At 32.7% G+C, this 13036-nt stretch overlaps 1 protein-coding gene and 1 non-coding gene across 2 annotated transcripts; one reads left to right on the forward strand and one right to left on the reverse strand.

Annotated features, from left to right (window-relative positions):
• Window positions 1-4368: 4368 nt before the first annotated feature.
• On the reverse strand, window positions 4369-9755 carry APE1 (acclimation of photosynthesis to environment). The gene is made up of 9 exons (XM_085716319.1): window positions 9435-9755; window positions 7900-7946; window positions 7697-7799; window positions 7121-7207; window positions 6680-6763; window positions 6253-6306; window positions 5798-5878; window positions 4716-4761; window positions 4369-4603 (listed from the first exon to the last, which is right to left on the reverse strand). Exons 1-9 carry the CDS (start codon window positions 9720-9722, stop codon window positions 4530-4532), a joined length of 864 nt encoding a protein of 287 aa, XP_085572445.1. The 5' UTR covers window positions 9723-9755; the 3' UTR covers window positions 4369-4529.
• Window positions 9120-9193, forward strand: TRNAV-AAC (transfer RNA valine (anticodon AAC)). Its single transcript has one exon. It is a non-coding gene; the product is annotated as a tRNA-Val (tRNA).
• Window positions 9756-13036: the final 3281 nt, after the last annotated feature.

Below are 13036 nucleotides of genomic sequence, written 5' to 3' on the forward strand. Positions count from 1 at the left end.
TCAATTGGTTTGTAATCATCAAAAAATGGAAGAACACAAACGCAAGTATACCCTTCAAGCGTTACTGAAGAATGTTTTGAAGACGATAAAGAAGTGGAGGTTCTCACAATTTTATAGTTTTAATCTTGTAGAACCCTTGTAAGATCTCAAGGAAGTTGCATATTCATGTTTAGTATACATCACAAAGATACTTTATATTCATCATGAATCACTAAACGGTTTAGCATCCAGATAATATTTGTTTGATTCGTTTATGCATACACATTGATTGTTCATGGATTCACAAAGTCTAGAAAGCATCTTAAATAGTTTGATGTGAAATGAACCAATTCAAATTCAAATGAAATTATTCAATCAGAGAAATGAATACATTCATCCAAAACAGGCTCTTTGTTATTTGTTGAAATGAATCAACTTAAATCTCAACGATTCAATTCATTTATATGTTAGATCAATTAATTTCACACACAAATGAATTGATTCATTAAGAATCCAGATGAGTCATTTCAATCAAATTTCACCAAATAAATTGATCAACAGAGAGTCAATTTTTAATGGATTAATTCATTATTCTAATGAATCAACGTCTCACTTTAAATTTAATTGATTTGTTTAACATCAAACTCTTTTAAATGCTTTGTAGATTTTGTTAATCAATTCATTCCTTATAATGGTTAGATACAATGGATGTGTATTCATGAATGAATCAAAGATTATACGTGACGCCAAAATGTTTAGTGATTCGTGATGAATATATAATGCATCTAAACGACGTCTACTAATATTCATATGCAACTTCTTGACATCATACAAAAGTCTAAAAGATTCAAACTATAAGCTTGTCAGAACCTTCACTTCTTTGAGTGATCAAAACATTATTCAATTTAACTTAAGGGGTATGCTTGCATCTACAATATAGACTTTTAAGAAAAGCATAAGTCCTGGTTGAGAAAACACTAAAGTCGAAAATTATGCATGTTACAATAGTTTTTCATTAATATCTTTTTTTTTTTGCTAAAAGAAGGCAATTGTTGGATGCTCATGGTAGAGTTTTAGGGGATTTTTTCTGCCCTATATTTTTCTTAGAACAAAGGATATATGAGGATTTCCAATGAATCAAATTCAATGGTTGCGGTAGATCTTATCATGAAAGGGTTGTGAGTCAATCATCGCCCTCGTGCGTCAATCATCGCCCTCATCAATCGCCTTAGGATGGATGAGTCATAGGTCTTTCTTTCTCATATTTATAATGTATAGGCAGCAGAACCAACTCGTGTGATGACTTGCAAATTATGTGTTATATCTACTCACGGGCACCCCTTTTTTTTAATAAGCCTCCTCTAGGTTGTGTTAACCTTTTCTGGTAGGATGTGTTTATTTTTACCGTAAAATTTACGTGTAATTTGGCTGAGTTGTATAAATATAATTTTTGTAACACAAAACTGAGTTATATCGTTAATCAATTTCACAACTGAATCAACCACAAAAATGTATGATGTTAACCATTTTTTGAAACATTAGTTTCATTAGTCATTTTTACTACTCGTTAGCCCGTCATCGAGCAGTCGACTAGAAGTAGAAGACTGCTGGCCTGAGAGAAGGCGGCCTACCTCGGGAAACATGGCCTATACAAGGTGATAACCAATTATTCTATGCAGTTTAAAAAAAAATGACAAGTACATAGATTCCAAAAGTGTGTAACATACATTTTTCTGGTTAAAGAAGTAGTTATATTGGTTAATGACATAACTAAATTTTTGTATTATATTAAATGCATTGTTCACCATATAAATACGGTGAACCGTGAGTAATGGAGGTATCCATCCCATATTAATTGCGTCTTTAATTTCAATTAGTGGGATACGGTTATTATTTTTACACACAATTGTTTACTTCATTTCGAGCTAAAGAAGAATCAAGTGCACAAACCGACGAAGTAGCACAACTCAATTAAATTAATTAAAGAAATGTTATCAATGAAGTTGGAGTTGGGTTTATTAGTTTTTAATAAGATGACAAATCAAAATTCAAATTCTATTGGAGGATGTGTTCATAATTCATGTCTAACAGTGCTCGAAAAGGATTACTTTATGTGAACCAAAGTTATGATGGGAAATGTTAACGAATACGCACTCTTTAAGATTAACTTTGTATCAAAACATGTGTAATCAATGTCTTAAAAATCGAAATGTTTGATTTTTTATATATTAATTTCTTCTATTAAAATCCTTAAAGAGTGCACCAGGGCACTCGTTAACAAGATCCAAATCTAAATAACAATTAAATGGTAAGACTCCCTTTAAAAATATATATTAAACGGTACAAGTTTTGTTAAAGTCTAATTACTCAAGAGAACTTTACTTAAACATAATAAAGATCAAGCTTGTCAAAAAACATAATAAAGATCAAACTCTAAACTACTAGCAGTGGTTCTCTTGAGAATGAAATGGTAAGATCAAACTCTAAACTACTAGCGTAAAATGTGGCATGGTGAATTTAATGCATGTTTGTAATACCATCTTGATTTTGACAAAATCTACTACTATTTTGAATTTCGACAAAATCATCATGGTTTTGCCAAACTTACCGTTAGCAAAAGATAAATTTAATCTATACAAGTAACATAAGTAAAATAAATAAATATTAACAGGTGATCAGAAGAGAATGGTACCAATTGTAGGGGATAGAGAGAAAAACTCAGTGCACAAATAGTTGTTAGAGGGGGTGTTTTTAGATCTAATTCGTACACACAATAAGTATACTAGCGAAAAGTTCCACTCTTTTAATTGTGTTAACGTTTAAAAATTGTGAACGGTGTTTTTTAATCAAATTTTAATTTTGATTAAAACTAAAAAAATATAAATGTTTGTTGCATTCAAGTTATAAAAAATCAAACCAACCATGATTATCTATTTCAACGACACCGACAATAATATAATATAACAAAAAAAATAATCTAAATTCTTTTTTAATGACTCCAACAACAATTTTATTATAGAAAAAGTTGTTTAAAGGTATAATTGGAATGATGAAAAAGTAAGTATAAATATATTCATCTAGTTTGTTACACTTTTTAAATGATAAAGGAAGAAAAAAAAATATTGATATCGTGTTTGTTACATTTCTTTTAATATTTAAATTTATTCTTATTTACGTATTTGTTACATGTGTTATTTGTATTGAAAATTAAGGGTATTTTTGGAAAGAAAAATCCAACCAAAAAAGTGCTGAAAGAGGTAGTTTTCTTTATATATAGTATAAATACATTGTTAATCAATATAACTGTTATTCCCAAAAAACAAAACAAAAAACTGTTATATCAACAAAAATGTAATTACAAGTACTTATGAAACCACACTTCAAAGTTGTTTTCTAAGTAGAGGAAAAATGAAGTGTATTTTTGGTTTTGTGATGATAAAAAATAATTTTAAATGAATTGATTTGAATTAAAAACAAATTAAATGTTAAATTATGTATGTTATGTTCATATAAAAATGAATTAAACAATAAATTTAAGTTTAACATAAAGTTACAAATCATAAGTTTAAGTTAGAACTAATTCTAGAGACCAAATCAAGTTTTTTTTTTTTTGAAGGAAGAGACCAAATCAAGTTGATTTGAAGATATCTAAAGATGTCAAAATTAATGTTACATCTAAAAAAATAATTTTACCTCATTCAAAATGAAAACCAAACTAACACGAAATTTTCTATGAAACTATGAAAGTCCCCCTCTTTTATTTTATGAGAATCCTCTCCTCCCTTTTTATAGCCAATTTTCGTGCTTTTTCTTCATTTGATGCCTTTGTTTTGTTTGTTACTGATGATGTACAAGAAGCCAATAACAAATTGCAAGGACTACAAGCTTGACCTATTTTGTGGAAGCAAACTCTATGCAAGAGAAAGTAAACTTGACTGGGGCAAAAAAAAGATTTTATGTTGTTTTACTTTTTTGTACTTTTAAAAATTTTGGATTAAATTGTTTGGGATCAATTATATTTTTAATTTGGTTTTAATTTAAGATACACCGATGGGAGAAAAGAATACGCAATATAAACTATCATGATTTATTATACGTGGCATGTCATAATGCAGATCGGATCTTAGCTCCTGATCACAACAAACGGGAATTAGGACTTGACGGGGGCATTTTTGACATTTTGAGGTGTTTGTGAATAATTGAAGGTGCTTAAAGAACAATTTTTTTTTCTATTTGGTGTGAAGATTCTATCACAAGATCAAATATCATCGCTTGATCTTAATGGTGTATGTCGTGTGTTCCTCTCTATGTCTCATATTCAAATCTCACATATGCTAAAAACTCAAATGTAACACAGCTTAAATAATGTGATCCACATTGGCTAGGCTCTTCCTTTTCAATTGCTTTTCTATTTCTTTCAATCAGTGTCAAAATTTAATACATGACAAAATAATCTATACCTTTGAATTTATACATATTTCATAGGACCTAAGTCCTGTAATTAACTAAATCAAACAACATGGACAGTGAGGATAAAATGGTCAAGAACTTCATGAAGAAGATGCAGCATTAGGGTCTGTATTTGAGATAAGCCGAACCTCATATAAATCGTTTTCGCCCTTACCTGTAGCACAAATATTATGTCATAATCCATTCATTCATTTTCATACACATTTTGTGTCTTTTAATGCTCAAGATTAAGCAATATAAGCATAGTTTTTAACAAATTTACTCACCAACTTCTGCTGTAATTCCAGGCCCAAAGAATGAAGTAAATTTAGCCTGTAACACCAAATAGAAGAAGTTGAGAAATATATTAAAACTCCAGAGGATCTTACATTTACAGATAATAAGAATTGAAGCATTATGTCTGTTTATAATGTGGTTATGAATAGGATTAGCACTACTAAGGCCTTCTTGGATTGAATTATTTGAGCTTATCTAGTGACATAAGCATTTGTGAGACTGTTTAGAAGAGCTTATGAAACAGTTCATGACATGTCTATGAGCTGTTTTCAGCTTATTTTCGTAAGCTCTCAATAATAGCTTATGAAAACAGATTATATGAAAACAGTTTGACATTATTTTATCTTATGTTATACAAATAACCTATGCATAAACACATACATGATAAGAGTTTATGTTATAAGAGCTTAATTAAGTTTGTTTATCCAAAGAGGGTTTAAACCTGTTTAGTTTACTTTAAGTAACGAACAAAAAATAGCAATTACGAAGCACAATTTTCAATAAAAAAAGTAACACTTTTTTCAACGAAAAAAGTTCTTCCTCCAGGAAAAAGTACACTTGGAGCATTCTTAACTATAAAACAGACTCTTGTTTTGTTTGACGGTTGGATTGGCACAATCACGGCGAGTCACCATGGTTTTGGCTAAAGCTACACTTTGGAGTTTCACAAAATCATGTTACCACCATATTCTATCTCTTGAAAGTTGTTTTGTGCAATTTTGAAGTTCAAATATCAGTCATATAATTTTGTACCATGAGCTGGTTTTATACGTCTGCTTGGTCAACATATATGAAATACCTCAATTATAAATAATTACGTAGGGTTTTGAATAAATATCTTAGTAGTGATTTGGTAATTTGGTGCTTTGATCAGAGTGGAATGATTGAGCTTCCAATCGACAATTCGTATCCTTGCAACATTCTTATCTAAAAAGTATGGAAGAGATAGCTTCTAGCACTTTCATACTTATAAAACGAAATTTAGAGTCTCATTATACTCATGAAGAGGTAACAAAGATGAACACAAAATCTAAGTAATTAAAAATGTATTCAAGAAAGCACAGCTGAATACCTGTCTCTGTTCAAAATCTGACAACTTTAGAGCCTTAGCCTCGAAAACCAAGACCAAAGAATATTTTCCATCTTGTGTGACCTAAAACATAGGCATATTATTAGAGGACAACAAAAACGATAACAACGAAGTCTTATCCCACTAAGTTGGGTCATCTATATTGTTCAAATGACGCCATAATGTTCTATCTCATACCATATTTATATCCAACTCATTAATCTCTGGATCTTTCTTAATTGTTTCTCTTATAGCTTTTCTAGATCTTCATCTACCTCAAGTGATTTGACTACCTTGCATCTGATCTACTCTTCTTACTACAGAATCTACATGTCTTCTCTCTACATAACCAAACTACGTAAGCCTAGTTCTGACCATCTATTCTACTATAGGTGCTACACCAAATCTATCTCTAATGTTGACATTTCTAATGAATTAATTCAAATTGACAAGCGTACCTCTTCACGAACCATCTGTAGAATGGGTGCACTTCTTCTAGGGATTCCATTTCCCTGAAACATAAAGCAGATAATATGATGTCTCAAAATTGCAACAAGAGCACATAGAGGCAACCTCAGTGTCTAGATAATGCAGCTAGTATGGATGAAGATATCAGAAAGTTGTAAGGAAGACTTTTGCTCCTTCATCCTAAAGGTCTATTTAGATTGACTTATTAGAGCTTATCTACTTGCGTAAGCAATTTTGAGATCATTTGAAAGAGCTTATGGAAACAACATATGACATGTACATAATCTGTCTAGAACCAATTCATCTTAAAGGTCTGATTGGATTGACTTATTAGAGCTTATCTGCTGGCATAAGCACTTTTGAGACCATTTGGAAGATAATTCAATAAAATGAGAGGAGATAATTCAAATAACTTACTAGACCATATTGGAAAATCCGTTTCAATGCCTCCTCTAAATGTTGTTCATCCCCATAGCGAAATCTGGTAACATCACTCTTCACCTATAAAAGCATAAAAGAGCCACTTTAAGTGATTAGAAGAAAGGTTGAATCTATTGTTAATTAACAGAAAAATCCTTATGTGATTCTTCTCTTTAATATTTAATATAACATACCAAGAAAAGAGTGTCACAACATAATTAAAAATAAATTTATGTCTTTTGAGAAACATGGAGGGATTTGATTTTTAATGCATAAAATTTTTTTATTTTTTTTGACATGGAAACAACATTTAACGAGAGACATGAAAATACAGAATATTTCCAACTGCTAGAAATGTAAAAGAAGAAAACTTCATCACAAGAGACATTTAAAATAACACAATATATAGCAAGAAGAATGAGTATACGATCAGATTACCTGTTTAAGAATAGGAGTTGCACATTTTTCTTGCAATTTGTAAGCATCTGAATATGTGAGGCAAGGTACTGGCTTGAGTTCTGCATACTGCAAAAATGACGGTCCAATTAAAACAATATGAAGAATACTAAAGAGTTCTGAAGCACTACACAGATACGGACTCTAGACCTGACACTGACACCGTCGACACCGTAAATAATTTGAGAAAATTGAAGTAATTGAATGACACTTCATTTGTCTGTGTCGTGTGTTGGACACTGAAGTGTCAGTGCTACAGATAAAGAGTCCATGGCCCAGAAGAGTATCAGCCAAAACCAATGCATAGAACCACAAAGAAACCGCACGAACACGTAGGATCGACACTTCAAATTGAAGGTGTGTCCGAGTGTACGAATCGTGTCGGTCTCCGACACTCGTATGGCACAGACACATGTTTACATTCAATCACTTCAATTTTCTCAAATTATTTTAAGTGTTTACGTATCAGTGTCGTACATAGTTTCTGTGTCAGTGCTTCATTTGTTATCATGAACTCCATCGTATAACTTGATTCACATTAACTAAAAATTTATTCACCTTGAGTGCCATGCCAATGATAGCAAGAGGGAAACCATATGTTAACATTATAGCAGACCATTCAGATCCAGGAAGAATATTAAAGTATGCTCCAAAACCATACCTGCATATTTCAAACAAATAAAAGGGAAAAAAGAAAAACATAAGGTGAAAAACTATGATTGTATATCAATGAAGAAGGTGGAAAAGAAAACAATACTCACGACAAGAGTGAGACTCCAAGACTTAGTCCAATCGTACCGAATGAAATCTGCAAAATTGAACAATATCCTGAGAATCAATAACTCATACCCAACTACTAGTTATGAAATTTTATGCATATAAAGCAAGGAATTCCATTCATAAGCATGAAAACTTTTCTCAATGATAAAATACACACAGGATTATAATTAATTAAGTTCATATTCAGTAAGATTGTATTTTCATAAGTTTATTTAATCTTATCTTATGGCATAAATATTGAAGTTGCATTTGGGTTCACATAGACAAAGTTTCCAGACTACTCAATGTATATGTGTACTTAAGCAGACTCATCCATTAAGCTAGATTTCGAGAGTGAAACCCAAACTCATTTAACAATAAACATCACATGTAACGGTTTGTGAGAGCTTGTGAAGATGGTTTATGATGTGTCCATACCTATTCCGGCATTGTGTAAGTTCTGGATAGTTATGAAAACAACTTGACTGCATTCTCCTTTTCATACAAACTTCACTATATTCTCTCTTTATTGATTATTGAAATATCTTATACAAACTTCAGTACATAGGTAAAATTGAGAGAAGAAAATGATAAGCTTAAAGTTATAAACTACTTGAAGTGGCTTATCAAAAAATGTTTTCGGGACTGTTTGGAAAGTAGAATAAACTAGCTTATAGCTTATAAGTTCATATGACTAAAAAAGACTTGCTTGGTAACCGTTGTTTTCTTACGAGCTTATAGCTTATTTCTACTAGCCTATAGTGTTATTTGATACGCTGATTCAAATAGCTTAAAACTTATACCATGTCATTTTTTCTCTCAACTTTATTCTTGTTATCTTAATTTAAAAATTAAATATTTGTTAAGCATATCTTGTTTGTTTATGTCATTTCATATTTACAAGCTAGTTCAACCTACCAAACACTACAAGCCTGGTTGGATTAGCTTATTTAAGTTTATCTACTAACGTAAGTTTTGTGAGACTGTTTGGGAGAACTTATGAACAAAAAAAGCTTATGACACTTTTCGTAAGTTTTTTCAGCTTAATTTCATAAGTTCTCCAAGATAGCTTATGAAAACAACTTATAGCTTATACAAAAACAATTTAACTTGATTTTATCTTTTCCTATAGAAATAGTTTATGTAAGCGCTTATCATGATAAATGCTTGTGATATAAACTGCAAATAAACTGTTTATCTAAAGAGGGTTCAATCAACAAATGGTTTCGTGGTGTAGTTGGTTATCAAGTCAGTCTAACACACTGAAGGTCTCCGGTTCGAACCCGGGCGAAGCCATTTTTTTTATGTGGTGGGATAAAGCTTGGTTGGTTGTTGTTGTTATCTGCTATATAAAACTATGTTTTTCATTTATCCGCTATAAGTCCCCCTGCTATAAGCTAATTTATCAACTACCTTCTATTTTTTTTTTTATCAAACAGAGTCTTAAGCATGTAAGAAAAATATAAGCTCACAATTTTATTTCACCACCAAACATAGCCTAAAAAAAGATAATGAAAAAGGAACTGAGGGAGTATACCTTAGTAATGGAGATTTCATCATCAGGAACAAGTGTTCTACTATCAAGAGGAACATCAGAAGAAGACTGTGAAGTTGTAGTAGTTGAAGAATCAGCAGCTTTTACTGGAACAATACTAAACCTATTGCCTTTGAAGAAAAGCTTAGCATGAAAACATGAAATGGATTGAGGATGAACAGAAACAAGTGGAGACTTGGTGAGTTGAAGAGGTGGTAGACAGTGGAACCGGAGACCGGAGGAGGACACGGTGGCTCCGCCAGCCATGGCTTTGCATTCAAATAACATCATTTTGGATAGTTTTCTTTGTTTGTTTGTTTGTTTCAGACAGAGGAAAAGGAGAGTTGCAGGAACATACAGTTGTGGTCGTTGCTTCTCAACCGCCAAATTTGAGATTACGTGGCATCATTCTTTATCTTTCACATTATTCTATCTATCTATTTGTTTAATTTCAAACAATATAAGTATTTTTAATTAATTATTTAATTTTTTTTTTGGTTTTATAGACATGATGGAAAATACGACATAAAACTCAAACACAAAAAATAGGAGATTCCATATTTAAATATGAGATATCATGAATATTCGACTTAACAATTTTGATATTTACCGGTTAAGATATGACTTATGAATTTATTTAATGTTACTTTTACACCTTATTAGTAAAAAAAACTATTTCAACAACTTATTATACAAACGCTATTTGATAAAATTATTAATTTTTTCTAACCCAAGGTATTCAGAGAACTCACGTTTCATGGATTCATTATGAGACTAATCATTGAGTCAACAATAGGATATATGTTTTATACGAGGTTGGATTGTCTCTCAAATGGACAACTGCACGAATGGATATCTAAAGCAAATTGACCGCAGTCAATAAAAATTTGTAGTACAATGTGGATAATTCAATATCAAGTGGCATCCAACGTCCAACTATGTATCTGTAGGTTTTAGTTGACTACAGAAAATCTCGGTTCATTCTTTTACTACAAGAGTCATGTTACCAACTCTTTCAATATTTGAATTACTTAAATATCTTTATAATTGCACAAACAAAATCATATCTAAGCCCAACCAAAAAAAAAAATCCAAGAAGCAAACAAGTATAATGCTCATAGAAAATTGCTTTTTTGACATAGAATACTTCCTATTGACACATGGAAATGACCTTTTTGCCCCCAGCGGTTGTTAACTACCGTTGATTAAAGCGCCGGTAGTTAACTGTGTTGGAACAAAATGTGTTTAACAATGAACCTTAAAGAGTTTTGATGATAACAAGGTATTAAAAATTGTAAATTGGACTAGCTAATATTTGTTCAAGTGTACAGGACCATAATTATAAAGTTACATCATTGGTTCTGAATGAGCAAATAAAGAGCAAAAGAAAATGAAGCTTAGATGATTCTGAAGGCAAAGTGCTCCTGAAGTCAAGCTGCTCCTGAAGAAATAGCGCTCCTGAAGTAAGCCACTCCTGAAGAATAGTGCTTCTGAAGACAAGAGGTCCAGAAGCCACATCATCAGAAGCTGCAGAAGTCATGTCATCAGAAGCTGCATCATCAGAAGCTGCCTCATCAGAAGCTATTTCACCAGAAGCTGAATCTCAACTGGATTTGCAAAAGATTCAAGAATTGAAGAATTATCAATGCAAAAGCTGTCCATTGGATTCGAAAACACAAACAAAGGATTAGTGGAATTTTGCAACGGTCATTTCAAAGGTGTTTGAAGGCTTGTGCTTGCATTTTGGACGAAAGCGTTGACATTGTACTTTGTACGAATTGTACAACCACGTTCTCCACTACTCTGTTTTGTGTCCACGCTTCAAGACAAGAAAACAGCTCCAGAATACGGTCTCGCCTGCATATATGTTCCTTTGGATAAGGAATGGATTTCAAATTGGTTCTTCATAGGACAACAACCAAATCAGGCAAAAGATCATTGGTGAAAGATCAAGCTTCAACTAACAACTCTTTGGTGTGCTGGCAATTTCACAACGTCTCTTTCACACCTCTATATAAAGGAGTGAAGACCTAGAGTTTTGGTAATGCAAGAACGCTGAACGAAAGACTCACAAGATTTTCACAAGTACCAAACCTCTGCTGAAATTGTTCTGCATTCACTTAGAATTTCTGTGTCTCAAAGTCATATCTTAGAAATTCTTAAGTCCATTGAGTCTGTATCTGATTTGTATTGTGAGCACCTCTGATTGTATATCAAGTGTTCAACCTTAAACAATTTTCTGTGTAACTTTGTTTAGTTAGGAAGTCTCTTGCAGTTGTGCTTGAGCAGGAAGTCTCTTGATTGTGTTCTTGAGCAAAGGAAGTCTCTTGCTTGTGTGCTTGAGCATTGGAAGTCTCTTGCTTGTGTGCTTGAGCATTTGTAATCAGATATTACTCATAGTGAAATCTCCTTGGAAGTGCAAGGGGGACTGGACTACTTCCGGATTGTGGAAGGAACCAGTATAATTGCTTTGTGTCGTTCTTCTTCTCTCTCTCTGTTTTATTCCGCTACTTTTAGATTCTGATTATCACTTCAGAAGCTGTCTCACCTAGCTTCTGATCAGTGTGTTCAGTTTTTAGGAGAAACGAAGAATTTTTCAAAACACAATTCAACCCCCCCTTCTTGTGTTTTTCTCACCTTCAATTGGTATCTAGAGCCTTGGTCTGTTGTGTATCACTTAACCGTGCAACAGTCAAAGATCTGAGAAAAACATGTCTACTCCTCCTCCTACTGGTCCTAGTGATACTAGCTATAAACATGTCTCACATGATTATAGTGATAGTAAGAAAACCAGTGTTGGAAAAGTTCCAAAGTTCAATGGAGATGCTGAAGAGTTCTCTTGGTGGAAGACCAACTTTTACAGTTACATCATGAGCCTGGATGAAGAATTATGGGATATTCTGGAAGATGGTGTTGGTGATTTAGTCCTTGATGAAGAAGGAGCTGCTGTGGATAGAAAGAAACATACTCCAGAACTGAGGAAACTTTACAAGAAGCATCATATTATCAGAGGAGCTCTTGTCACTGCCATACCCAAAGCAGAGTATATGAAGATGAGTGACAAATCCACTGCTAAAGCTATGTTTGCTTCTCTCTGTTCAAATTATGAAGGGAGCAAGAAGGTCAAAGAAGCAAAGGCTCTCCTGCTTGTACATCAGTATGAGTTATTCAAGATGAAGGATGATGAAACTATTGAGGAGATGTACTCAAGGTTTCAAACCTTAGTTTCTGGGCTACAGATTCTAAAGAAGAGCTATGTTGCTTCTGATCATGTAAGCAAGATACTCAGAAGCTTACCTGCCAGATGGAGACCAAAAGTGACTGCCATTGAGGAAGCTAAAGATTTAAACACTTTAAGTGTCGAAGATCTTGTTAGTTCTCTCAAAGTTCATGAGTTAAGTCTTAATGAACATGAGTCTACTAAGAAGAGTAAATCAATAGCTCTTCCATTCAAAGGCAAGTCATCAAAAGCTCTCAAAGTGGTTGAATCTGAAGAGGAAGAACAGTCAAGTTCAGATTCTGAACCAGATGCTGCTGAAATGGCCATGCTCTCAAACAGACTTCAATATCTGGCCAAGAAGAACAGAAAGTTTCTCTCCAGAAGG

The sequence above is a fragment of the Medicago sativa genome, chromosome 6 (assembly GCF_051527215.1).
Source record: "Medicago sativa cultivar Bolivia chromosome 6, Bolivia_mono, whole genome shotgun sequence".
Classification (NCBI taxonomy): Eukaryota; Viridiplantae; Streptophyta; class Magnoliopsida; order Fabales; family Fabaceae; genus Medicago; species Medicago sativa.